We start from the raw sequence: 27,666 nt of genomic DNA, 5'->3' as shown, positions 1-27,666 counted from the left end.
CCTTTCCAAGTGGATCCCAACCTGACATGGTAACGTAGGTGCAGGGACAAGTTGCCTTTTTTTTTTTTTGAGTCAATTTCTGTTGAACAGGTCATTGATTTTTTTACAAAATGATATCGAGAAAAAATTAGATTGACTGGGGTTATTTTATCGACAAACCCAGCTATGGATTAGATCGGCGACTTCTGAGTATACAAACATGAAAAAAACTTGCATTTCTTTTGTACAAAAAAATATTGTATAGTATGCTCAACTAGGAGCACTGTGGCATCCACAAACTGTTCTGACTCTCCAGCTAAAATCCGTCCGAATATTTGGTCATAAACAAGCAGGTGATGATAGGCAGAGGTTGTAGAATAAAATAATTAATATATGCGAGCGTATAAATTGATGGTTCATGTTCTGTTTTAATATTAATCAATTAAAACAATCTAATTAATTAACCCAGGAAAATCCAATAGTTGATATCATAACATTCCTGGTTTTATCTTCAAGCAGGAACACTACTTGTCGGCTCTAGTAGCATTTTTAGCTTGGAAATTTAGGATATCTTGAGCTGCTCGCTAGCTGAGGCCAATTTTACATCCACGTCCAATTACTTAACTTCCATGGAACAGATCAGCTAGCTTCTACTTTGAAATTTGAGTTGCAGTCATGAGATTTTCTCCATTCCTGATCAAGCTGCTGTATCTGCTTCCGTCTGTCACCTTTCTCAATATTATACCTGCTCAAATATGCTACAGCAGCAGAGTTTGATCCTTCACAGTACTCTCAAATACAAGAAAGGGATGCCCTTTATGCTCTCAAGGCCAGTTTCAACAACTCTTTTCTGAATGATAATTGGACTGGCCCTCAGTGCAATACAGACTATTCCTCAACATGGCATGGCATTCAGCGCGTCGGTGGTCATGTTACTGGAATCTCTCTGGAAAGTATAGGGTTGGATGCTACATCAATTGATATCGATGCATTCCTCTTCCTCACCGAGCTGACTGTCCTAAGCTTCAAGAACAATTCAATATCAGGGGGGATAACAAGATGAAGAAACTTTGATTTATCGGGAAACAAGTTGTCAGGTTCAATCCGAAGGTCACTGCTAAGTCTTGAATTGTTGGAGTCGTTGCTTCTTTATGATAACTATTTGAAAGGCTCAATCACAGAATTTAACCATTCCAGCTTGAGAGTCTTTAATGTCTCTAGCAATGATCTCAATGGCTCGATCCCAACAACTCACACCCTGCAATCTTTTGGCCCTGATTCATATTCTAGTAACCCTCAACTGTGCAGCCCACCTACGCTTAACACCTGCAATAATGTTTCCACAGCAGTTGGATGGAGCAGCTGATCAGAACACACATTCTCCACCTGATGGACCCCCAAGAATGTCATCTAAACCTAATTTTGCAACCACGTACGTAGTTCTTGACGTTGTTGGTTTGGCTGCGGTGATTTTGCTCTTCATTTTTTACTTTAAGAAGGCTAGGAAGCTTAAGAAAATGATCAAGAAAGAGGATGAAAGAAAAGGAGGAGGAGATACTACTATTGTTGATGATGGCTTGAGGGATGAGATAGAGGAAAAGGGAAAGGATGTCGATATCAGAGAAGAAAAATGGAAGCTTATTTTCACAGAGGAGGAAGCAAAAAGTTTCCAGCTGAATGCTCTTCTAAAGAAGGAAGCAAAAAGTTGTTGGTGGGAGAAACCACTTGTGGTTGCTGAGGGTTTAGGCAAGGGGAACCTGGGAAATTGTTATAGAGCTATGGTGGAAAACAGGGCCGCTGTTGTTGTAAAGCAAATAAGGGATTTGAAGCCATTAAGTAGTGAGGAATTCACAAGGCAAATGCATATAATTGCTCATCAGAAGCACCCAAATACTACCAACTCAAAAAGCGTTGTCCTTCATGGCAACCTAAAATCAACAAATGTTCTTCTTGATTGGAACGGGATGATTTTGATATCAGATTATGGTTTCAGTTCACTAATAGCTCAATCCATTGCAGCTCAGAATCTTGTTTCATACAAACCACCTGGATATCAGAATACCAAAAAGGTGTCTAACATGTCTGATGTTTGGAGTTATGGTTGCCTTCCGCCATAACTCTTGACTGGAAAGCTATCAGTCTATTCGGCTCCTCCAGGACTGAAGGGAGTGGATCTTTGCAGTCAGGTGAATAAAGCAGTCAAGGAATAAGGGACAGCTGAGATACATGATATTGAGATTGCTGTACAAAGAAGTGCGTATTCTGGGATGCTAAAACTACTGCAAATTGCAAGCCGCTGCTGCGATAAGTTCCCCTATAACCGACCTGAAATGACAGAGTTGGAGAACATCAACGCTGTTGAATCAGAAGATGAAGAATTTGTGGATCAATCAGACGAATCTCTTCCAACAAGTGCCAGCTTAATTAACAAATGACATTAAACTGTCAGACTAAAAAACCACAACAACAGATCGGTGTTATTTTCATCATCAGAAAAATAAAATATCCAAATGCAGAAGAATGATTGCGAGGCTTGGAACAGTTGTTGTACCTGACATTTTTTTCTTTATGTAATTGCTTTGTTATTGTGACAAAAGTAAACCTATTGCTCTACAGCTTGTCATCCTTTTCAAGTTTTCTAGTCATTTAAAATTTGGGTTGCTAAATGCAGTTTTAGAGTCATCTTCAAATCTCAAGACACTACAAAGTTGCTGGATCTTAAGACACATCAAATCTCACAAGCAAATTGACCAAAGAGAGAGCTATATCCACCCTTGAGAACAAACTGTTACATGAATCTGATCTATCAGACCAAAATAATTTTAATTAATAACTGAAACAGTAAATCAAGACAGTGTAATTGGCTCGTCTAAGTAGCCAAGTTCATCTAACAATTTCTTCTCCAAAGGGCTTGGAAGTTTTCTCAATGCTACGCCATTGCAATCTTTTTTAAGGACCTTAAAGGATAGCACTATTGTTTTCAAATTACTCATCATATGCATTTAAAACAATCAGGAAAAAAAAAATCACAGCACCAGAAAGATTGTTGATACTTATAGTTGGCTGATTAATCAATGAGATTATGTGATAACACGACACTTGCAGATGCTGTCCAGCAAAGGAATAAAGTGGTAAATGACATTACAAGAAAAGATACAGAAACAGAAACTAAGCACACCCTCATACATGCATGCCTTCTTCACAACCTGATAAGCACTACAATTTGTATTCCAGTCTGTTCACCTTTGTATTTTATTTATATTATCGGATAGCAACTTCTGACGGTTGCTTAAACTCAAAAAAAAAAAGAAAAATAGAAAGTGTAAGCATATACAGTCAAGAATCAAAATTTACATTATACTCGCAACAGACTAATACGGCTAGGAAATGTGTCGAAGGAAAACCTGCAGCAGTCTGTTACATGGCCAGAACAATTAAAATGCAAAAGGGAGGCATTACGGGTCGATTACAAGAACAATATGGTCAATCATGATCAGACAGGAACACGGTAGGATGGATCAACCATTTTCAAGACAAACAGGTTTCCTTTGTCACCCCTGGATACTCTGTTGAAATAAAAAGGAACAGTATGTTACATACGCTGAAAATAGACATGCATGGTTGTGAGCTAGTAATTTGGTTGGTTACTATTGCACCGACAACAGAACATAAAGAATCAACATCATGCAAGTATATCCTGATTATTCATCAAAAACAAACGAATTATAACCTGATTATTAATCAAGAACTAATACAAACAAAAATGTTCTACTAGACTTGGTATTTTCGAATGAAATGGTTGCTTCCCACAGACACAGATTATGGACATGATTAATGGTTTATCATCATCAGACCAAGAACTAGTCATGTGTTTAACACGGGAATGAATTGGGCAAAAACATGCAAAGAATGATGATGCGTGTGTGTGTAAGCGCATGATCCTGCATCAAGCATCGAGCCAGAGTTGCACTGCTCAGTCGGTAGGCATGCAACATATCTCCTTCTTGGATTATGGCAGAAAGTATGTGCTAGTATGTGCTAGCATGTGTTTTTTTTTTTTGTAGATGAATGTTCTCTTTAACCTATGGTTTCTCATGCAGAAATCAGACCTTATTAAGCCACGATCTCCATCATTTCTTTCAGTTTAAAAAATTGCTAGTAATTAAGTTGACAAGGTTCTCTGATGTTGGTGCATTCTATTATCATAAAGTTAAACGTCAATAAGTTACATTATGCTATGATTGTTATCTGTATTCCATCCCTTGCAGTTCTTAAAGCACTCCTAATTCTTATGAATTAATGGTACACAAAAAATGAGTGCACTGACCGTAATTCTTCATCCAAATAAGTGATTTCCAGCTCACCACGAGCTCTTCCTGGTGCCTTAACTGGTATCTGTGCAGGATGTTAAGAGCATTTTGTGAAAAAGAAGTGGCAAAAGGACTTAGTGAAAAACATGTTGAGATATAGTGCTTCATAGGCTTGATTTTAGGGCTCAGGAATACTTGACTCATCATCAAATTGAAAACACCTTGCTAGTTTGTATCTATACAAATCCAGAAAAATAAGTGCTACATAATTATAGTTTACTATAAAAATAAGACGAGAGCACCTACCAGACCAAGAATCTTAAAAACATCGAACTTTACAGCAACTTTTTTTGCACTCAAAGGTGTTAAATCTGCAGTTACCTACAAAACATGAACGTCAAACTGATAAGAAGTTAGACTGAATTTACACCTTTTTTATTTTCAATGGAGAGCCCCTAACCGTAAACAGTTTTACTTGTGGAGACTTAACGTATAGTTTTCAAGAAAAACACAGAACACGGATGCAGTGGAAGTCTTTTCAGATAAAATAGTCGAGAGTGTAGGGTATATATAGTTTTTGTTCTTTATAAAAAACAAAAAAAGAGTAAAACGAAAATGGAATGCTTAAAAATCAAATTCCAATAATCTCTTTTACCTGGTTGAAGAATGGCCAAGATTCCATGTTCTGGGCCCTAAGTGTATCAGCATTGATTGCTTGGTAGTTTGTCCTGGATCTTAAGAGCTTTGGCCTCTGCACGACATGATTTCTCGAGTGATGTCAACTCGTACAAGAAATACAAGAAACAAAGCCACCTTTTTTCTTTTATTTATCATTAATATTTTCTTCATGAAAGACAAATCGAGACAAGATGCTTGGCAAGTATTCATTCAATTAACAAGTCAAGTGTGCAAAAAAAAGGGAAGGAAAGTGCTACCACCAGTTCCATTAATGGTGTATATTGATTGGATAATCCCATGAAACTTGTTTAGATTAGAATACATGGTGATGCTGTGATTGTTGGGATTAATTTCATACCAAGAAAATACGCTAAGATCACCAAAAGAAGTGAATGAAAAGTGTCAATTGTCCAAACATATTGAAGTGCCAAACAAGGGAAAAGAAATATTTGGAAGGATTAATTTGAAAAATACATAGAAACAACATGGTATCTGAGCTTACTTGTGTTTGCAAAATAGATTGTGAAGTCGTGTATAGAAGCTCCCATTTCCCGTCTAGTAAACCAGATTTCAATGGCTCCTTTGTCGGATTCACTGCTTCAAGCTTCCGAGCAATCTGTAACGAAATGACTTCCAAGAATCAAAAAAGAAATGAGAGACACATACAGTACCCAGTACTAAAACACCATCAAAAGCTTACATTTTTATCATATATATATATATATTAAGTTTGCCAATAGAGAAGATATATATCTTCGTGACAACTTGCGCATTCATCAAAATTAAATTCTTTCTTTAAAAGATCTTAAGAGCACATCCTCTACATTAGTTTAGCATTCAACAATATATTTTCTTGAACGTTAATCCTAAGTTCCCAACTAAGAAAATCTGTATTTGGGGTGCATTTTAATTAGCTCAAGTTCAAGAAAAGCTTCAACGTCATAAAATCTTCAGAGTTACGGCCAAAAATGATCATAAGGCAAAGATGAGGTGATGGGAATGGACCAACCTCATCAACTCTTTGTTGGTCTTCAGGAAAGGCGTCTGCTCCACGATCAAGGGAATCAATGGCATCAAGAAGTTCCTCCTTGAGGACCTTAGCACTCTTTCCCTTATTCAAGAAAGCAGGAAAGAAAGAAACCTTAGCGCTCCATGATCTATCAATGGTGGAGTAGCTTGAAGAAAGGTTAAAGTAGCTGGTTTGGTTGGAGGGTTTAGCAGTAGAGAAGAAGAAGTGAGAGGTGGTGAGTTTTGGAAATGGTGAGTGAGTTGAGAATTGAGAGGCTGTGAGGACTGCTGGAGACCGTGGGGATGAAGATAAGGCCATTGTCATGGCAGAGGTTTTGCAGTGAGTGATCTTGAGGTTGTCTTGTGTTTTACTTTAATAAAACCAATCTGCTTTTTTGCAAGAAAAAACAAAGGCCCGTAGACCTTGGCCCAACAAAAGCTTAAGTATCTAGTGTCTTTGGAAATACAGAAAACCATATTTTAAAAAATTTAATAATTTTTTGTTTAAAATAATTTTTTTATATTTTTTTATTGTGCTGATATTAAAAATAATTTTTTTAAAAAATTTTTTTAATATATTTTTAAATAAAAAACTCTTTAAATCATTACAGCTATTACAATCCCAAATAATCTTTTAAAATATCTAAAAACAAAGTTTTTACTGGGAATATACAAAAGTAAAATATTACTCAAGTATAATTACTAACTTCTTTATAAAATATTTATTTTTTTTATGAAAAAGTCTTTTAATATATTTTTGTATTTATAAAATATCAAAATAAAATTCCCATACCAAAAATTTCAAAATTTAACTCTCACTTAATACCATTCATCCATTTGAATGTCTTGGTATAAAGATTTTAGATATAAAAAAGTTCTTATTGATTTGGTTGGAAATTGTCATATAAATTTTTATAGTCAACATTCAATATTATTTTTATATTTTGAAATTAAGTTTACAACTATATTATATAGTACATAAATATAACATACAATGTTTATTTTCTTCAGAATAACTATTGTTGCAAAAACTATTTTAATCAAAATCATTTTCACAAGTTAGATATATAGATTTTTATGAGAGGAAAAATTATTTTGGATTATGTGTGTGTATACATATATAACCATACTAAAAACTAAAAACTTTTTAATTAGTTTATCTTACTAAGAATATATTTAATGATATAATTCTATATTTTTAAACCACTTATAATATCAATATTCATATATAATTTTAGAAAGAGTTACATAATTTTTTTAAAAAAACTTTTTTAGAGAATTAAAAAAATCCATGGTTACAAAATAAGTGGAAAAAAATGGAAAAAAAAAAGTTGAGAAGAGAAACAACCTATGTGCTAGAGAGTGGCACTCATCTTCATCTCCAATGTAAATGACATGGTTTTTTTTTCCTATGAATATACTTGGAAATGCATTTAAAACATGATTTTTAAATTTTTTAAATACTTTTTTTTATATAAAATACTTTTTTTATATATTTTTTATGTAAAAATAAATTTTTAAAAATAAAAATATTATTTTAATATAATATTTTAAAAAATTGCAAATCCATCTTTTCCTTTGACAATGTCCACAAAGCTTTCCTCTTTCACTAGCTAGACACGGCATCACTTTCAATCTGTAATGCAAGAGTGCTCTCACATTTTTTCTATCTTTAAAATCATAGTTTTGAACCTAATCTGCCTGATATTTTGATTTGAGACTGAAATCAGATTGGATTTAAAAAAACTAATAATAAAACTTGAAATGATATAATTGATCCAATGAATTGATTTGATAAGATTCATCAAAAACTTAGTTATAATTTATTAATTTTTATTTTTTTATTAAAATAATATTATTTATTTAATAAATTAACCTGAACAACCTAGTAGTCCTGTCAAAACCTGGAACTCAAGTCTTAGACTTGACCAGCTGCTAGTTGGATTTAAAAACTATGTTTAAAACCCAATAATAATAATAATAATAATAACAATAATAAACAATCACATAGCAAGGTTGTTAATTTCGTTTCGTTAGTTGTTTTGTTTTTTAATTAGAATGAAATGTTTAAGTTTCGGAGTATTTCAGTGTACCGTTTTGAGGTTGTGCTGTTTTTATATATATATATATATATATCATTTTGGGGTTGTGCTGTTTTTATATATATATTCAATAAATATAATTTAAATTCAAGGTAAATTAATTATAAATTATACAATACAAACACAATGCCATGCAAATATAATTTTAAATTTTAAAATATTTCTAAATAGTCAAGATTAAATAAATCTTTAACTTAAAGTAATTCAACTTAAATAAAATATCAAAATATTATAAAAATAAAATATTTTAACACAAATATTTTAAATATAAAGTTAGTTCAATGTTATCAAAACTAATGAAATATAAAGTATCTCTTATTTTGCTCAAATTCTTACAAAGTACAAATATATAAAAAAAACATGAATATAAATCATATATATTAGTGATAAGTCTAATTTTAAAATTAATATTATTATTAATAAAAATAGTAATAATACTTTTTAATATTTTTATTAATATCATTGTTATTGAAAATAATAATGAAATTTTTTTTTTTATATTTGGATGGTTTAATTAATTAAATTGAACTATATTCAATTTAACTTAATGACTTTTTAAGATCGAAATAAAAAAATATAGAATAAAACTAGAACATTTGAGTTAAAATTTCATCAAAATATTCAAAATATTTTTCTTTTAAAAATTAATATAATTATTTTTTTTAAAAAAATAACAATCTTGAGCAATAGGCCTGCTATCAAGGTCCAACATGAAGCGTGATGATTCCTGGGAGGCCCAGATTCTCCTCCCTTCATGTTTTTTCAGCCGAAGGTAAAGTAGAGAGCAACTTCTCGAGCAACATCTCCAGTATGTATTTTATTAATTTTCCACTGCTTATATGCACTTAGCATATTAAAATTATCATAATATCTTAAGTTATTTTGATGATCACATTAATATTTATTAAATTAATGTGCTTACAAGATACAAGCTTAATTGCAATTATTTTATAAAAGGTAATGACTTGGCCCTACAAGGAGATTGTTATTTTTATGATTTAATTGGAATAAAATAATAAATGAACATTAAGGATGAATTTTATTATGGACCATCATGTGTAAATAAATCTTATTCTTAGTAATTTATTTATTAGTCTTGTTATCAAATAACTATTAAGTAGAAAAAAATAAAAAGTACAATATGTTTCCTTCAAATAAGAGACGAAAAAAGTATAATAATAGAAAATAACTATATTTTTTAATAGAATTTTGCAAATAGGATCACTATATAAAAAATCTAGTTTGAAATTTCATCATAAAATATTTTTTTTAAACAGTCTTGTGAAATACAAATTAAATAACTATATTTATATTAGTTTTAGGTTTATATTGAAAAAAAATCAAAATAAATAATTATGTAGCTATTACAGTGGGTTCTAAACTAAGAAAAAAATTGTCAAGTTTTGATTTTCTAATCTGAATAAAAATAAAAAAAATTATAAAAAATATTTTTTAAAACTAAATATAAATAAAATATCTAACAATACAAATAAATTTTCATAGGACTTAGTTTAGTAACATTAAATAAAATGAAAAAGTGATAAAAAAGTAATGGTTATAGTATTGACTATGGAATTATGAAAATAATAATGTCTAATGAAATGATATTAGTAGTTTAGTGACATCTCGCGCTTATTGAAAAAAAAAATTAATTTTTATTATTTTAAAAAACTAATTTAGTTGTTTTTAAAATTTAAATATAAAGGCAACCATTCAATTTAATTTGTTTTGATAAAAAATAAAAAATAAATAGAAAACCACAAACCATGACACTATTAAGTACCCACCTCCTTCCTATTTTTAGGCCTCGTGGCCTGTGCGTTGTCCACAAGCCCCAGAACAAGCGCTCTCTCTCCTCACGGCAGAAAACGTGGACGTTTCGTGGCATACCTCCACCTTCGCCACCTCCACCTCCACCTCCTCGTCCTTACCGAACACTACAACAGTAGTCACACACAAAACACATAAGGGGAAGACAACAAACCCACGTAATTTTTCACAAGTGACGACAAAAGAGAGAGAAATAAGGACAGGAATGCTCTTCAAAAAGAAGAAGCCAAAAGGACCAAAATTTTCTTCTTCTTCTTCAATGGCTCCTCCCTCACTCTCTACTCTTCTTCCTCACGCTCGCCACTCTTTCCTCCCCGCTACAAACCCCAATATCACTCACCGTTACATGCTCCCTCTCCGCCCTTCTCATTCTTTATCTTTTGCTGCAAGATTTTCTTCCGACAAGCAAAACGACAGCACCACCGAAAACAGAATCACATACCCACCCGCGCAACCTCCCGCGCCACCGCAGCCGGAGAAGAAGTCGTTTGCTGTTGCCACTGGCGAACTTTTCTTGGGAATTGCGTCGAGGGTTTTGAGAAGCACTAATAAAATTAATTATAATGGGAATGTTGATCACGAGGAGAGGATTGGGGCTGTAATGAAGGATGAGGTTGAGCCTGATGTTATATGGGAACAAAGAATTAAAGATATTGAAGCGGAGAAAGATCGACCTGTGGTTACAAGTCCTGGCTTTAGTTTCTCTGCTGCTGGCTTGTTGTTTCCTTATCATCTTGGAGTTGCTCACTTGCTCATTGAAAAGGGTTATATCAAGGCAGGTCCATTTCTCTCTTTCCTTTTCAATTCTGGTTCTTTCTTGTTTTATCAAGTACTGTGCGCATCATATTTTGAATTTTCTCACTTGGTTTTGATTACTGTCCATTTTCGTTTAGTTTTCTTTTTTTCTTCTTCTCTGGAATTGGAAATGTTTGTGACATTGACTGGGTTCTAGTTTTCTTTTATTTATATTGTTTACCCAATTTTGAGTTTTCTGCATGTAACTTTTGAATGTTCCAGTTGCGGAAATTCGTCAATTTGGACAGTTCTACTTGCTTTATTCTCGTTTTATTCCCTAAGAAAATTAGAAACTTCCAATGTAATTAATCCATGTATTGTATTGACATGATCAAATTAACTCAAGATGTTGTCGTATTTGAAACTTGTGCATAATACAAGAAATAAAGTAGAAATAGAAAGCGGAAAAGAATCCACTTCTCTTTATATCCTTGGATATGATTTTTCTTTGACGTTGTATTTAGGTTGTTTAGCCAAACTGGAGATCAATAGTTCTAATCTTTAGCTCAAGCCTCTGTTTTTTGTTTTTGTATTTTCTTAATGTTCCAAACAGGAAACCACACCATTAGCTGGTTCCTCCGCTGGCGCTATTGTATGTGCTGTGATTGCCTCTGGGGCTAGTATGCACGAGGCTTTAACAGCTACCAAAGTATTGGCTGAAGATTGTCGGCTAAAAGGGACTGCTTTTCGGCTCGGGGTATGTTTCTACTCCAATACTTTATTAGGGTTACCAGAGCTTTGCATCCAATTTTTGTTGACAAGTTTATTAGGGTTAGCAGAGCTTTGCATCCAATTTTTGTTGACATACCAAAATTTAATTTTTGAATCAAATTGTGGTTAATCTTTAAGATTTGTAGTGTCTGCCTTTCATTCTAAAGAATGCTCACTGTCAGTAACTTGTGCTTTTAATGCCATTTGGCTATAAGTGCATGTGACAATATCTGAGTCAATTGTTCTGATGTTTTGACCTTCATCACATGCTTATGTTGAGGGCAGTGTATCAATGCAATGTATGCCATAAATTTGGCATGATGCAGTACGGGGTAGATTTTTTATGAAATGAAACAAATGGGAGGAAATGTCCAGAAAATGGAAGGCCAACAAATAAGAGATATTAGCGCAAGCAACAAGTTTTAAAAAATGTATGAAGAATCTCTGCGGGCCATGAAATACCATGCTTGCAAATAAAGTTATGTTCTTTTGCTGCTTTGCTTGCTGTTCAGTTTTTCAGTCTTAATGATCGCTAGTCATTAGCTCCTATTATCATTTGCAGAAAGTAGTGGTCATTTGCATAGCTTAGACTAAGCAAGATGCTTATTCTAAACTTACAATTAACTGCATGCTTTTTTCTTGCTACTTGAAAAAAATTGTCATGCAATGTAAAATGTCATTAAGGGCAAGTTTCTTATGTAGGTAGCTTTTTGGGAAGGTTTATACTGTAGAAATAGTAAACATGTTTTGGGTTTAATCTTAGATTTTAGCCATAATTTAACTTTATGTTGGCTCCGTGAACTGCAAACCTTGTGCAAAATATTAAACAAGCTAGAATTTATTGTATGTTTTTGCTAAAATTTGTCATGCTATGCAAAATAGCCATTAATTGTACTTTCTTTTCCTTAGGCTGTTCTGCGGGATGTTCTTGAAAAGTTTATGCCAGATGATGTTCACATTAGGTCCAATGGGAGGGTTCGAGGTGAGAACAATCTTCTTTCCTCCACCCTTCTGTTTTTTAGTTGTACTTTGAGTTAGGAAATGCTTTCTAGTAGAAAATGTTTCTTTACATGTGCATATATGTCTAGTTGCTTCAGAATGGTGTAAAGGATTGTTGCAATTCCCCAGGCAAAAAGACGCCATGAATGGAATCATCCAGATATATCTATATCTATATATGTATGCATGTATTATAGATATATAATATATTATAGAAAATCATCTAGAGATTTAAATCCTATGCTATCAGAAATGTTATATATTAAAGATTTTTATGTGCTTGCTCTTCTAAAGAGGTTGCATGCTGATAATTTCATGCAGTAGGCCACCATTCTCAGCTTGGATTTAGATAATCCTGTTTCCAGGTCTGTGGCCTTGCCTCTCTTTTAGAATGAAGTTATGAATAGGGATAAATCAATGCTGTTACGTGTATTGTATGTTCTAAGTTCTATCCATTCGAAGGCTTGCCTGGGTTGAGGTTCGCTTCGATCCTCATGCTGGTCACATGCCTGATTTTTGGGTAATGACAGGTGCAATACATTGAAGATGAAGCAAAGGAGACTACTACAAGTTTAGTTTTTGGAGAGTTGTAGAATAAGACCTGGAGAGAACTTACACAGCCTAAGGCATTTGTTTTTCCTTTTAATTTTTTTGTAGTCTACTCCAATTATGTAGGTGTATTACCCATCCATGGAGATGACCATTAAGTTAAACCCAAGCTTTACAGCTTGTAGATGCAGGTTTTATTCTTATGAATTATTATATGGGAGGTAGTGTTGCACCTACTGGGGTAGAGATTGAAAGATCTGAGGAAGGAGGATCAGGAAATAGCTAAACTTTGTGGCATGTGAAAATGCCAAGACATGCACGGGGAGAACTGAGCTGGAGTGATAGTGGAGTGGTACTTGTTTTGAATGTTTGGTGCTTTGATGGAAGATGTGGTGGTGCCATGATGGATTTGAGGGGAAAGTCTTGTTTAATGCTATGGGTTTTTTAACCTTTAATTATTTTGCCTTTAACATGTTAGCTTTCCTTGTGATTGTTGTTAAGACAATACAAGTGGAATTGCTATTTCCAAATTATTTTTAATTTTGTTGATTGTGTAATGTGTTATTGTGTAAGTTATTTGATTAAAATTTAATTGCAATTTTGTTTCCTGCATAAGCACGCACATATTTGTGTTTTGAGTTGCATTAGATCATGTTTGAGATTGATTCCTCTTTTTCTACGTGGATTGGATTCAAGGAACCTCCTAGTGGATGTCTACCGTCTATTTTACTTTTCCATACTTGTTAAATGCCAATTATGCCTGGCCTTAAATTCCCATATGCACTGTTTTTCTCTTGGATATTAACATAAACTACATTGTTTATGCTCTTCTACTACAGTTGCTGTTACTCAGATTCTGTGGAGGCCCAGGGGTTTGCTAGTGGATCAGTTTGACTCCAAGGAAGATCTCATAAATGCAGTTGTCACTTCTTCCTTCATTCCAGGGTAAATAATTAACGTGCTATTTTGAGAACAATACTTGTTATGCGAGTTCATTTATTGATGTTGAACTAAAGTGAAATTCAGTGCAGATATCTTGCACCAAGGCCTGCCACGATGTTCCGGAATCGACTTTGTATTGATGGTGGTTTGACATTGTTTATGCCACCAACATCTGCTGCTCAGACGGTATGTGGTTTGTTGCATACAGTCCTTGCTTACTTTTTGTGTGTTGTAATCGAGTTAAGGAAGTTTGGATGATTGATCCCTTCGCCAGTACACAAGGTTTTTGTAAGTGAAAGTGCAGCTATTGTTGATGGGTACTTGTTATGATGAGCTGGGAGCAATACATATTTTGTTTTTTACTCTTCGCAAGTAAAATGAGCTATAATAGTTTTATGCATGCCAAATTCAGCATTTTGCTCTGGACCCAGCTTAAACAGTTTGATATCAAGAGCTTGCCCACCATCCTTTATGCCCTTCACCTCACATAATTCAGGTAGCCTGGTCATCCTTGATTTGAATGTGGCTTTTGTTTGCCATTCTATTCTATCTATTTCTGTACAGGCTCAAGAGTTTGCCCCATCCTATCTTAAATAGGCTTTTTTGCCTCAAGGGTTCCAGGACTCATTGTTCAAAAATGGATGAATTAGGCAGTTGATATCAGATCCGTTTAACAATTTTTGAATTACTCTGCTGTTTTTTTTCTACATCATGGCATCATGCATCGGTCTTTATTGGGGTTAATAGCTCCATATATCCTGCACCCTTACGGATTTCAAAAATTACTGTGTGTTACTGTTCAGGTTCGCATTTGTGCTTTCCCTGGCAGTCAAATGGGACTGCAAGGGATCGGGATTAGTCCAGATTGCAATCCTGAAAATAGGGCCAGCCCAAGAGAGGTAAGTGTAGCTCTGGAATTGGTGTCTCGTTTAATTTCTGGTATGCCAATGAACATCTTTGTTATCAACCACCCCAGCTTTTCAAATGGGCATTGGAGCCAGCTGAAGATCATGTTCTTGATCGGCTTTTCGAGCTTGGATATTTAGATGCTGCTGTGTGGGCTGAGGAGAACCCTGTGCAGAATGTAGTTCAAGATGACTGTCCCTTGGTTGAAAATGGCTCTAGTACCTCACCATAAGGTGCATCACCTGGTTCTATTTCAAGGAGGCTTCAGATTCTGTGGTGACAAACGACCATGTTAATTTCATTTGCATGATCTTGACATGGCTGTTCAACCAGGTTTTGTTTTTCCTATACATTAACAAATCTCAATGCAGGGAGCAGTGAACGTTCTTGTTCTTCTACTATTTGCTGTATAGTGATTTTATCAATAATTAGTTGAAAGATATAATGGAAGGAAAATTGCAACAGAAGAAATAAAAGATTAGATTTTTAGGGATTTTGGCACAGCAAAACAAGAACAGTATAGTATAAGCAATGTCTTGTACGCATGGAACTTTGGTTTTCAGTTTATCCGGCGGTGATAGTATCCATTGCAGGCTCTTCGTGGCACTACCCGCGTGATAGAACAAGTAGGAGAGTTGCTATCGTCTTCTTTTCTTATCAAGGCATGTTCGGCGATGGGTTTATTTCGCTATTTTTTTGGATTTGTTTGTTTTTTTTTAAATTATTTTTTTTTAATAATTTTGATGTGTTAATATAAAAAATAAATGTTAAAAAATAATAAAAAAATATTTTTATATATTTTTAAGCGAAAAATACTTTTAAAATATAAATTTAATTATATTATTAAAATGAGTTGTAACCACTCTACTCTTGCGTTCGCACTCTACTCTTGAGTTTGTGACATTGTTATTGAGAGGTAAAATTATAATTGTTATTAAATTATGATTGCAATTTGAAAAAATAAATATAAATTATTATTTTTAATCAAGAGTTTTTGAGAGAGTTTAAGGTAAAATTATGGTATTTATTAATTAACTAAATTATTTTAAATAACATAAAATAGTAACTAATTGAATGGACTAACAGCTTCAACTAAATTGATTTATTTTCTTCAAGATTTTAACTAATCAAATAGGTTGGATGTAGTCTTTATATTTTTTTTAAATCATATAGTTTCAATTTGATTTATAGGTGTTTTAGTTAAATTATTTTTTATTTAAATCTTTAGTTTTAAGTGAGTTTTTTCAGTTGGGTTAATTGGGTTTTTGAGGCTAAAACTGAACCCCAACAGGAACGATTTTTTTTTATAAATAAAAATTTTATTGCAAAATCAGTTTAGTTGATTTCAGATCGATTTTTACTGATATACTCAAAAAACCACGTGGCAGCAAACCATGACTCTCCACATCAGGGCTTGTTAAGCCCACAGATTCCAACCCCAGGCCTCGTATGTTGTCACTGTCAGTCTCATCCGACAGACAGTGACGTTTGCCTTGCTTCTCACTCACTTCCTCCCACCTAGTCCCAACAAAGTCCCCTGCCTTGCCTTGCCTTGATCCCTAAACAAATCTGCCGAAACCCTCTCTCTAGCCAGCCACGCCAAAGCAAAATGGGCATGAATTCTTACATTTTCCTTTTGATTCTTACATTTTTACTAAAACCCGGCAATGCCTCTATTCATGTCTACAACCAAGAATCCTTCAATGAAGTAGGGAATTCTTATCTTCTTTCTGGTGGCAGCGAGGGCATTTCCTCCTCCTCCCATTCCCGCTCTTTTGTCCGGTATGTATGTATGTATGTAAATATCCTTTCAGAATTTAGTCTGATCTGATCTGATCTGATCTTGTGCTTGACTACCTGCTGGGTTTATGGATTTCTTTAGGTTTGATAATATCACTTTCTGGAGGCCGAAATCGGCAGCAAAAAGCAGAGGATTGATACAAGTTGTGCTTTTTGAGGCAGCTGATCGGAATAACATTGGCGGGTCTGCTTATGGCGGCCAAAGATCGATATGTTGCACCTCTGATCTTTCTAAGCTTCAAGGCTGTAAGCAAGGTGAGGTTATTAGGATACCTTCTGCCGGTGATTTGAAGTGGCCCATCATTCTAAAGCTACATTTCAGTCGCAATTCTTTATCGACAAGCATGAAAAATCATGAGGAGATTAGCATATCAAAGACTGGAATGTATAATTTGTTCTTTATTGCTTGTGATCCAAAACTTAAAGGAGTGGTGATGAGTGGGAAGACTGTTTGGAAGAATTCTGATGGTTATTTGCCTGGTAGGATGGCACCTTTGATGAGGTTTTACGTGTTTATGTCGCTTGTGTATTTCTTGCTTGCTGCTATTTGGTTCACCCAGTACATTAGGTTTCGGAAAGATATACTGCAGCTTCAACATTGTATCTCGGCGGTTGTTGGTTTAGGATTGTTTCAGATGATTCTTTGGTATCTTGAGTATGCTAATTTTAACAGCACTGGAATGAGGCCAGTTGTGCTTACTACTTGGGTTGTCACTGTTGGAGCTGTAAGAAAGACTATTGCCCGCCTTCTTGTACTCTGTGTTTCTATGGGGTATGGTGTTGTGAGGCCTACTCTTGGTGGTCTTACCTCCAAGGTGCTTCTTCTTGGAATTACTTATTTTTTGGCATCTGAGTTGCTTGATATTACCGAGTATGTGGGGACTATTAATGACCTATCAGGAAGAGCAAGGCTGTTTTTAGTTCTTCCTGATGCCTTGCTCGATGCATTTTTAATATTGTGGATTTTTACAGCTCTTTCAAAAACATTAGAACAGTTACAGGTAACCATTTCTGCTTTTAATGTATCTAGTCTTGTTGCTATCCTGCTTATTATTTTTTATCATGCCAATTTTTCCATTTCTGTTTCATGTCGTTTCAACTTTCAGGAACTTAAATAAATTAATGTCATCCAGGTGAAAAGGAGTGCTGTTAAGTTGGATATCTATAGGAAGTTCTCAAATGCATTGGCTGCTGTAGTGTTTGCTTCTGTTGCTTGGATAGCATATGAGGTATCATTTCTGGCCAGAAGCACACTGACTTTAATGAAACCTCTAGAAATTATATTTCTTATGGTAGAACATGTTATATCATCTGTTTGTTGGTTCAGTGACCTCACAAATTTTGTTCTGGAGGTCTTATAGCCTGTTATTATGCCAACACTCTTGTTTGCAACTTATACTGGGACAGTTAACTAGCACGTTTTTCAAGAAGAGTATCTTGAACGGGATTCCTCGTTTTAAGCTGTGCTCCTTGGCATTCAAATATTAATATAACTAGCTGTTGAAAGATTGGTTGAGAGAGGAAGATAAACGATAATGAAAAATACAGAATTTAGATAACTGGAAGAGGGTCTCTGTTTGCGTATACTCTTTTTCTTCTTTTTTGAATGGCATGCGATTTGGCAGAAATCTGTTGGTGGGTTGAATTCAAGTCTCAGGCTGTGAGATTTTGAACTTCCATACTGACAGACTATGTGAGGTTTCATGGAGGGTGAGGATGCCTTCTATAGACCTCTGGTTCAGTAAATGGGAGACAAAAAGAATAAGCTTTGAACTTCATCTGAATTTTGCAAGTTAGTTTGGCTTTTTTCAGTGCTATATTTCTCTTATTTTCCTTGAGCAGCAGTTTGCAACTAGTAGAGCTTAATTATCTTTTAGGCTAATAAACACACAAACACATGGACTGGCCCATGGCATTTGTGAGGATTAGTTATAATGCTTCAGTACACAAGCTGCATTCCTGTCTCTGATCTTAGAAGAGGCTTGTTTCTGGAGATTTTTGCTATTTTTCAATATGCTCCTTACTGCATAGCTCCTTTCAAAGTTGAAGTTGGATAGTGGCTGTAAATACTTTAGAAGAAAAAATCATGGCTTCCTTCTTGGAGTATGCCTTTTGTGGACGGGCAATTTACCTTTTCCTTTTTTTCTCTGTTTTTTGCGAGTCTAGATTTCTGAGATCTTTTGTGACACTATATGGCTGTTTGTCATTGATGTCTTGTGATAACTGTGATAAAACATTGTTCTGGTTTTAATTGACAAGAGATATGGCAATCTTTTTATGGGCATATTCTAGAAAGCAGGTAACAAACCTCCACGGGGTAGAGAACTAGAGTTACTTTTTTATCAAAGCATTTGGTATTTGCTACTGATTCAAGTTATATTACCCTTAATTATACATTTAAACCTCTTTCATGCAAATTCTTGTGTTTAGACAAGGCTCGGAGGAGATTCTTGACAGTTGTTAATAACCTGATTCTTTGCAAACAACTGCCTTGCTCTACCGCTGTGCATTATGAACTCTTACATTAGATGTTCTCTTTTAAACAGAACTTCTCTACTTTACTCTTCTATACGTGCCAAAATGTTTATATTGGTTAATTCATGTGTTTAATGTTGTCTCTGCAGCTTTACTTCAAAGCAACAGACCCATTCAGTGAGCGGTGGCAGAGTGCTTGGATCATCACTGCTTTCTGGGACATTCTTGCATTTGCATTGCTCTGTGTTATCTGCTATCTCTGGGCACCTTCTCAAAGCTCTCAAAGGTGCAGTGCTGTCTCAATATTTCTTTTGATAATGAAAATCTTTCTCAAGGAGAAAAAAATCAAAGAAAAAAAACTTGTCTCAGTTTGAGAAAAAAGTGCCTCTTTATCAAACTTCTGATGGTCAAGTTGATTATTTGATGCGTTCTCTTCCTTTCAAAATCATCTGGAATAACCATTGAGTTGTCAAATTGAATCTCTGACATTAAACTGGTTTAAGGATGAATTTTAAAGTCTTGCCTTTTGTGGTTCTCTAGATGTTGTTGCTGATTTCAAGTGAGAAGTTTTTCCCACTATTTTTTTTCTTGAAACTCATGATTTTCCACTTTGTATATTTTATGTTCTGACTTTTGCTGGCAACTTTCTTAGGTATGCCTACTCTGAAGAATTAGGAGAAGAATTTGACCAGGAAGAAGCTCAATCTCTTACCCGAGAAAAGCCAGATGGCGACATTAGTTTAGTTGAAAAGAAAGATAAGAGTGCTGGAGGCACTCTTGTTTTTGATGAAGATGGCGAGGCCGAAGAGGATAAGAGAGAGTGATCAGCTGAAAGATTACATTTTAGCAAACCTTATTGAGCAGAGCAAAATCATTCTATCGATTAGAGCTCAGAGGTGATTATCTATCTGTTTTCTGTGCGCTCTGTGAGCAACATCCCTTTCACTTGGTCTCCAGATATCGAAATGTCGCCAGGGTTCTTGTTCCTCTTCACAAGATTAGCATTCTTTTTTCCCCACTGCTGATGCATGGCTAGGGCTGGGCCCGCAAACTGCTATCAGAGATACTGTAAATGCTGGTTTAAAACTACAAATATTGGATCTCCATGCTTAGCTGAAGCGTGTATCATAGTTGATCTACTGACTTGTGATGCTCTAGAAATCCTAGGCATGTAACGTATTTTCCATGTGGTTACGAGATAAACAAGTTTGCACTGTATTTAAGGCGCACAGTTAAATCTTTTGTTTTGTATGGAGATGTTTTTTAAAGTATTTTTTATTTAAAAATATATTAAAATAATATTTTTTTTAAATATTTTTTTATTAAATTAGAATACATCATTTAAAAAAAAAAAAACTTAAAACAAGTGGAATCTAGTTATTGATTAAATAATTAGTAATTGGTTAATTTGGTAGGTTATTGGATAACATGTTAATCTTTTCTAGGTTCAAAACCTGAGCTGTGCTAGCTGATCAATAAATAAATTTATGTGATAATTGAGGATTCCTTGACATTAGGGATAAATGCACATGAATAAATTTACTTGTAGTAATTACATGTTATTTTAAGACACCCATAACCCTTATTAATTAGTTTCTCTAGTTCAATTTCAAGGGGTTAACACTATCATTTTAAGGAAATCTTTTATTAATAACATGGTAGTGGTTGAAAAGTGTTTTTGTAAAAATTAATTTTTTTAAATTTTTTTAAATTTTTTTAATGTGTTTATATAAAAAATAAATAAATTTAAAAAATTATTTTGATGTATTTTCAAGTAAAAACTACTTTGAAAAATAGTCGCTACCACAATACTAAATAAGTTTTTAGCCTCTCTCTCCCCTCCACCACTCGTCTGCTTGGTATTGTTGTTGTAATTGTTTTTCATATTGTCGTTGTAATTGTTTTTTAAAGTGTTTTTGGCTAGAAAATACATCTAAATAATTTTTTATATATTTTTTAAAATTTATTTTTGATATCAACACATTAAAATAATTTGAAAAAATAATTTAAAATTTTCAAAAACTTAATGCTTTCAAAGTTTTACATAACAAATCTAACTTTTAAAAGTTTTATTATTTTCTACCTTTTAGAAATTAGAGGACGAGGGAATTGAATTAACATGAATTTCTTTCCTTGACTAGTTGCTTTTTTTTTTTATTTAACATGAATACATTTTTATTTTAAATTTATTTATCTTGATAGATATATTGTGCATAAGGATGCATAGTGTGCATTTGTTAGATGAAATTTAAAAAATAATTTTTATTAAACAATAAAGAGTATATTTTAATTAATTTATGTGTCATCTGAAATTCGCCTTTTAGACAATCTTAAAGATATATTTCTTAAATCAACTTGATATTGAACTTAATGCTTGAATTTATAAAGTCAAGGAAGGGAGTGGACCTCCTCAACCATCATGACATCTTAATATTTAAATATATAAAATAAAAATACATGTATGTAAATAAAAAAATAAAAAATGTTACACAACTTATTAAAAATAAAACAAAAAATTCATGCATATATTTTTTTAAATAATATTATCTTATTTTTTTTAAAAAAATTTAAATTAACTTAAATCAATTCAATCAACTATACAGTAGGTGTTCGATTGGAGTTGAAGATTAAAGTTTGAGCTTACCTTTCCAAACTCAAAGCAAGTGTAGTCCATGGTGGATGATAATTTTTACTCGAGGTCCATACCATGCAAGATTTCACAATCGAGGCTTTCCAAATATCAGTAGGTTTTTTATTTACACTTCTTGTTTGTTAGAAGGGATTGGAAGAAGAATGAGTGAGAGGGGAGGGATTGCCGAGGAAATATTGAGCATATCCCTTGTTCATCTTCATTTATAATTTTTAATCTTTTTAATTTGGATGAATGTTTCTATTTTTTTAATGTTTTTAATTATGTGAATCCATTTTAATCCTTCTACTTTTTTTAATTAATAAATAGAAAGGTTGTAATTTATCTATACTTTTTTCCCCTGGCTTTATATTTTATACCATTCATCTTTTTGGAGTGTCACAATTTCATTGGAAAACTTATATGGACTAAATGTTGGAAACTTATTTTATTAATATAATATAAATAAATTATGGGTAAATAAAAAATTAATAACAAAGAACTCTTGATTTTTTTTTTGTTAAAGAACACTTAGTTTTTTTAAATTTAATTTTTCACTTATGATGATTAATCAAAAGTTAATAATAAATTTTCAACTCTTTAACTTCCAAGATTCATTGTAAGGGGAAGAGTTTCTAACTTGAATTTTTTAGATTTTACATACCGTTTCTCATCTTGTATTTTAGTGTTTTCTTCTCACTTTAAGTTTTGATTTTTCTTCTAAATCTTAGGATACATATTGTAAATATTCTAATTACACAAGTAAGGAGTAAAAAGCCTTCTAGATAAAATCTTTAACGGGGTTCCTCGTTTTAAGCTGTGCTCCTTTGCATTCAAATATTAATATAACTAGCTGTTGAAAGATTGGTTGAGAGAGGAAGATAAACGATAATGAAAAATACAGAATTTAGATAACTGGAAGAGGGTCTCTGTTTGCGTATACTCTTTTTCTTCTTTTTTGAATGGCATGCGATTTGGCAGAAATCTGTTGGTGGGTTGAATTCAAGTCTCAGGCTGTGAGATTTTGAACTTCCATACTGACAGACTATGTGAGGTTTCATGGAGGGTGAGGATGCCTTCTATAGACCTCTGGTTCAGTAAATGGGAGACAAAAAGAATAAGCTTTGAACTTCATCTGAATTTTGCAAGTTAGTTTGGCTTTTTTCAGTGCTATATTTCTCTTATTTTCCTTGAGCAGCAGTTTGCAACTAGTAGAGCTTAATTATCTTTTAGGCTAATAAACACACAAACACATGGACTGGCCCATGGCATTTGTGAGGATTAGTTATAATGCTTCAGTACACAAGCTGCATTCCTGTCTCTGATCTTAGAAGAGGCTTGTTTCTGGAGATTTTTGCTATTTTTCAATATGCTCCTTACTGCATAGCTCCTTTCAAAGTTGAAGTTGGATAGTGGCTGTAAATACTTTAGAAGAAAAAATCATGGCTTCCTTCTTGGAGTATGCCTTTTGTGGACGGGCAATTTACCTTTTCCTTTTTTTCTCTGTTTTTTGCGAGTCTAGATTTCTGAGATCTTTTGTGACACTATATGGCTGTTTGTCATTGATGTCTTGTGATAACTGTGATAAAACATTGTTCTGGTTTTAATTGACAAGAGATATGGCAATCTTTTTATGGGCATATTCTAGAAAGCAGGTAACAAACCTCCACGGGGTAGAGAACTAGAGTTACTTTTTTATCAAAGCATTTGGTATTTGCTACTGATTCAAGTTATATTACCCTTAATTATACATTTAAACCTCTTTCATGCAAATTCTTGTGTTTAGACAAGGCTCGGAGGAGATTCTTGACAGTTGTTAATAACCTGATTCTTTGCAAACAACTGCCTTGCTCTACCGCTGTGCATTATGAACTCTTACATTAGATGTTCTCTTTTAAACAGAACTTCTCTACTTTACTCTTCTATACGTGCCAAAATGTTTATATTGGTTAATTCATGTGTTTAATGTTGTCTCTGCAGCTTTACTTCAAAGCAACAGACCCATTCAGTGAGCGGTGGCAGAGTGCTTGGATCATCACTGCTTTCTGGGACATTCTTGCATTTGCATTGCTCTGTGTTATTTGCTATCTCTGGGCACCTTCTCAAAGCTCTCAAAGGTGCAGTGCTGTCTCAATATTTCTTTTGATAATGAAAATCTTTCTCAAGGAGAAAAAAATCAAAGAAAAAAAACTTGTCTCAGTTTGAGAAAAAAGTGCCTCTTTATCAAACTTCTGATGGTCAAGTTGATTATTTGATGCGTTCTCTTCCTTTCAAAATCATCTGGAATAACCATTGAGTTGTCAAATTGAATCTCTGACATTAAACTGGTTTAAGGATGAATTTTAAAGTCTTGCCTTTTGTGGTTCTCTAGATGTTGTTGCTGATTTCAAGTGAGAAGTTTTTCCCACTATTTTTTTTCTTGAAACTCATGATTTTCCACTTTGTATATTTTATGTTCTGACTTTTGCTGGCAACTTTCTTAGGTATGCCTACTCTGAAGAATTAGGAGAAGAATTTGACCAGGAAGAAGCTCAATCTCTTACCCGAGAAAAGCCAGATGGCGACATTAGTTTAGTTGAAAAGAAAGATAAGAGTGCTGGAGGCACTCTTGTTTTTGATGAAGATGGCGAGGCCGAAGAGGATAAGAGAGAGTGATCAGCTGAAAGATTACATTTTAGCAAACCTTATTGAGCAGAGCAAAATCATTCTATCGATTAGAGCTCAGAGGTGATTATCTATCTGTTTTCTGTGCGCTCTGTGAGCAACATCCCTTTCACTTGGTCTCCAGATATCGAAATGTCGCCAGGGTTCTTGTTCCTCTTCACAAGATTAGCATTCTTTTTTCCCCACTGCTGATGCATGGCTAGGGCTGGGCCCGCAAACTGCTATCAGAGATACTGTAAATGCTGGTTTAAAACTACAAATATTGGATCTCCATGCTTAGCTGAAGCGTGTATCATAGTTGATCTACTGACTTGTGATGCTCTAGAAATCCTAGGCATGTAACGTATTTTCCATGTGGTTACGAGATAAACAAGTTTGCACTGTATTTAAGGCGCACAGTTAAATCTTTTGTTTTGTATGGAGATGTTTTTTAAAGTATTTTTTATTTAAAAATATATTAAAATAATATTTTTTTAAAAATATTTTTTTATTAAATTAGAATACATCATTTTAAAAAAAAAAACTTAAAACAAGTGGAATCTAGTTATTGATTAAATAATTAGTAATTGGTTAATTTGGTAGGTTATTGGATAACATGTTAATTTTTTCTAGGTTCAAAACCTGAGCTGTGCTAGCTGATCAATAAATAAATTTATGTGATAATTGAGGATTCCTTGACATTAGGGATAAATGCACATGAATAAATTTACTTGTAGTTATTTTAAGACACCCATAACCCTTATTAATTAGTTTCTCTAGTTCAATTTCAAGGGGTTAACACTATCATTTTAAGGAAATCTTTTATTAATAACATGGTAGTGGTTGAAAAGTGTTTTTGTAAAAATTAATTTTTTTAAATTTTTTTAAATTTTTTTAATGTGTTTATATAAAAAATAAATAAATTTAAAAAATTATTTTGATGTATTTTCAAGTAAAAACTACTTTGAAAAATAGTCGCTACCACAATACTAAATAAGTTTTTAGCCTCTCTCTCCCCTCCACCACTCCTCTGCTTGGTATTGTTGTTGTAATTGTTTTTCATATTGTCGTTGTAATTGTTTTTCAGAGTGTTTTTGGCTAGAAAATATATCTAAATAATTTTTTATATATTTTTTAAAATTTATTTTTGATATCAACACATTAAAATAATTTGAAAAAATAATTTAAAATTTTCAAAAACTTAATGCTTTCAAAGTTTTACATAACAAATCTAACTTTTAAAAGTTTTATTATTTTCTACCTTTTAGAAATTAGAGGACGAGGGAATTGAATTAACATGAATTTCTTTCCTTGACTAGTTGCTTTTTTTTTTTATTTAACATGAATACATTTTTATTTTAAATTTATTTATCTTGATAGATATATTGTGCATAAGGATGCATAGTGTGCATTTGTTAGATGAAATTTAAAAAATAATTTTTATTAAACAATAAAGAGTATATTTTAATTAATTTATGTGTCATCTGAAATTCTCCTTTTAGACAATCTTAAAGATATATTTCTTAAATCAACTTGATATTGAACTTAATGCTTGAATTTATAAAGTCAAGGAAGGGAGTGGACCTCCTCAACCATCATGACATCTTAATATTTAAATATATAAAATAAAAATACATGTATGTAAATAAAAAAATAAAAAATGTTACACAACTTATTAAAAATAAAACAAAAAATTCATGCATATATTTTTTTAAATAATATTATCTTATTTTTTTTAAAAAAATTTAAATTAACTTAAATCAATTCAATCAACTATACAGTAGGTGTTCGATTGGAGTTGAAGATTAAAGTTTGAGCTTACCTTTCCAAACTCAAAGCAAGTGTAGTCCATGGTGGATGATAATTTTTACTCGAGGTCCATACCATGCAAGATTTCACAATCGAGGCTTTCCAAATATCAGTAGGTTTTTTATTTACACTTCTTGTTTGTTAGAAGGGATTGGAAGAAGAATGAGTGAGAGGGGAGGGATTGCCGAGGAAATATTGAGCATATCCCTTGTTCATCTTCATTTATAATTTTTAATCTTTTTAATTTGGATGAATGTTTCTATTTTTTTAATGTTTTTAATTATGTGAATCCATTTTAATCCTTCTACTTTTTTTAATTAATAAATAGAAAGGTTGTAATTTATCTATACTTTTTTCCCCTGGCTTTATATTTTATACCATTCATCTTTTTGGAGTGTCACAATTTCATTGGAAAACTTATATGGACTAAATGTTGGAAACTTATTTTATTAATATAATATAAATAAATTATGGGTAAATAAAAAATTAATAACAAAGAACTCTTGATTTTTTTTTTGTTAAAGAACACTTAGTTTTTTTAAATTTAATTTTTCACTTATGATGATTAATCAAAAGTTAATAATAAATTTTCAACTCTTTAACTTCCAAGATTCATTGTAAGGGGAAGAGTTTCTAACTTGAATTTTTTAGATTTTACATACCGTTTCTCATCTTGTATTTTAGTGTTTTCTTCTCACTTTAAGTTTTGATTTTTCTTCTAAATCTTAGGATACATATTGTAAATATTCTAATTACACAAGTAAGGAGTAAAAAGCCTTCTAGATAAATGAGTCATTCCTGATTACAATTAAAGATTTATTATTTTAAAGTGCTTCAACGAGTAAGTACTCTTCTTGTTTTGATTTAAGTATAATTAATTTTATTATTAATATGCACGACAGGAATTTGATTTTTTATCGATTGCAAGTTTGAATATATGTGAAGGATGCATGCTATAATATTATTTTAAATATATTTGTTTTGAAATCATGTTTGCCATGATTTATTAGTTTGCTTGTTTGTAGATTTAGACTTGTATAGACACTAGGTTTTCCTTGAAAATATTTTTATGTTTACCATGTCTTTTTCTGATAAACTAAACATTCTTGCTCACTATTCTATTAATCTAATATATATCTACAAACTTTGATTTATAATTTTAAGGCTTCACATACACACAAATTAAACTTTGTGTTGCAACTTAGTTGGTTATGTTATGTATAGTTCAATCAAGAGTGAAAAAACACTATTAGAAGCTTTAAATAAAAAATATAAAACTAAAGATGTTGATATGAAGAAATTCATAGTATTTTTTTTTTTATATTTCAAGATGGTTGATTCAATGACAATAATGATCTAAGTTCAAGAGTTTTAGCTCATCTTACATGATATAAATGTTGAAGGTATGTCTCTAAGTCATTTCAAGTGGCTGTCATCATTGAAAAATTATCATCTTAGTAAAAAGACTTTAAGATTTATCTTAAGCATAAGCGTAAGGAGA

General features: G+C 32.7%; 4 protein-coding genes and 1 pseudogene across 5 annotated transcripts; 4 read left to right on the top strand and 1 right to left on the bottom strand.

Annotated features, from left to right (window-relative positions):
• The first annotated feature begins 324 nt into the window (after positions 1-324).
• Positions 325-3,286, top strand: LOC105111515 (probable inactive receptor kinase At2g26730; annotated as a pseudogene).
• On the bottom strand, positions 3,278-6,342 carry LOC105111516 (probable plastid-lipid-associated protein 4, chloroplastic). Its single transcript, XM_011006892.1, has 6 exons — positions 5,977-6,342; positions 5,470-5,583; positions 4,945-5,040; positions 4,596-4,670; positions 4,307-4,374; positions 3,278-3,545 (listed from the first exon to the last, which is right to left on the bottom strand). Exons 1-6 carry the CDS (start codon positions 6,298-6,300, stop codon positions 3,473-3,475), a joined length of 750 nt encoding a protein of 249 aa, XP_011005194.1. The 5' UTR covers positions 6,301-6,342; the 3' UTR covers positions 3,278-3,472.
• A 3,534-nt stretch (positions 6,343-9,876) lies between these two features.
• On the top strand, positions 9,877-15,492 carry LOC105111513 (patatin-like phospholipase domain-containing protein 2). 2 transcript variants are annotated; one of them, XM_011006888.1, is made up of 7 exons: positions 9,877-10,682; positions 11,256-11,399; positions 12,323-12,395; positions 13,801-13,906; positions 13,978-14,089; positions 14,707-14,802; positions 14,880-15,492. In XM_011006888.1, the coding sequence occupies exons 1-7, from the start codon at positions 10,113-10,115 to the stop codon at positions 15,039-15,041; spliced, it is 1,263 nt and encodes a 420-aa protein (XP_011005190.1). In that variant the 5' UTR covers positions 9,877-10,112; the 3' UTR covers positions 15,042-15,492. The 2 variants fall into 2 exon arrangements, with proteins under 2 accessions (XP_011005190.1, XP_011005191.1); XM_011006889.1 differs by having other exon boundaries at positions 9,878-10,682; positions 13,993-14,089.
• A 718-nt stretch (positions 15,493-16,210) lies between these two features.
• On the top strand, positions 16,211-20,334 carry LOC105111512 (transmembrane protein 87B-like). The gene is made up of 5 exons (XM_011006887.1): positions 16,211-16,591; positions 16,692-17,610; positions 17,743-17,838; positions 19,234-19,370; positions 19,737-20,334. The coding sequence occupies exons 1-5, from the start codon at positions 16,419-16,421 to the stop codon at positions 19,906-19,908; spliced, it is 1,497 nt and encodes a 498-aa protein (XP_011005189.1). The 5' UTR covers positions 16,211-16,418; the 3' UTR covers positions 19,909-20,334.
• A 3,329-nt stretch (positions 20,335-23,663) lies between these two features.
• LOC105111511 (transmembrane protein 87B-like) lies at positions 23,664-24,794 on the top strand. The gene is made up of 2 exons (XM_011006886.1): positions 23,664-23,830; positions 24,197-24,794. The coding sequence occupies exons 1-2, from the start codon at positions 23,670-23,672 to the stop codon at positions 24,366-24,368; spliced, it is 333 nt and encodes a 110-aa protein (XP_011005188.1). The 5' UTR covers positions 23,664-23,669; the 3' UTR covers positions 24,369-24,794.
• The last annotated feature ends 2,872 nt before the right edge of the window (positions 24,795-27,666 follow it).

Source organism: Populus euphratica, unplaced genomic scaffold, assembly GCF_000495115.2.
Source record: "Populus euphratica unplaced genomic scaffold, PopEup_1.0 scaffold301.1, whole genome shotgun sequence".
Lineage (NCBI taxonomy): Eukaryota > Viridiplantae > Streptophyta > Magnoliopsida > Malpighiales > Salicaceae > Populus > Populus euphratica.
Note: the sequence above shows the minus strand (reverse complement) of the source record. Positions and strands in the feature narration are given on the sequence as shown.

Excerpts from the sequence above, each read along its gene's own strand:
- LOC105111516 (XM_011006892.1), bottom strand. The coding sequence starts at position 6,300 with ATGACAATGGCCTTATCTTCATCCCCACGGTCTCCAGCAGTCCTCACA. Across the intron at positions 5,041-5,469 it reads AATCTATTTTGCAAACACAA|AGGCCAAAGCTCTTAAGATC; the intron begins GTAAGCTCAGAT and ends CATGTCGTGCAG. Across the intron at positions 3,546-4,306 it reads TATTTGGATGAAGAATTACG|AGTATCCAGGGGTGACAAAG; the intron begins GTCAGTGCACTC and ends TTATTTCAACAG.
- LOC105111513 (XM_011006888.1), top strand. The coding sequence starts at position 10,113 with ATGCTCTTCAAAAAGAAGAAGCCAAAAGGACCAAAATTTTCTTCTTCT. Across the intron at positions 11,400-12,322 it reads GGACTGCTTTTCGGCTCGGG|GCTGTTCTGCGGGATGTTCT; the intron begins GTATGTTTCTAC and ends TCTTTTCCTTAG. Across the intron at positions 12,396-13,800 it reads GTCCAATGGGAGGGTTCGAG|TTGCTGTTACTCAGATTCTG; the intron begins GTGAGAACAATC and ends CTTCTACTACAG.
- LOC105111512 (XM_011006887.1), top strand. The coding sequence starts at position 16,419 with ATGGGCATGAATTCTTACATTTTCCTTTTGATTCTTACATTTTTACTA. Across the intron at positions 17,839-19,233 it reads TTGCTTGGATAGCATATGAG|CTTTACTTCAAAGCAACAGA; the intron begins GTATCATTTCTG and ends TTGTCTCTGCAG. Across the intron at positions 19,371-19,736 it reads CCTTCTCAAAGCTCTCAAAG|GTATGCCTACTCTGAAGAAT; the intron begins GTGCAGTGCTGT and ends CAACTTTCTTAG.
- LOC105111511 (XM_011006886.1), top strand. The coding sequence starts at position 23,670 with ATGTGTTTAATGTTGTCTCTGCAGCTTTACTTCAAAGCAACAGACCCA. Across the intron at positions 23,831-24,196 it reads CCTTCTCAAAGCTCTCAAAG|GTATGCCTACTCTGAAGAAT; the intron begins GTGCAGTGCTGT and ends CAACTTTCTTAG.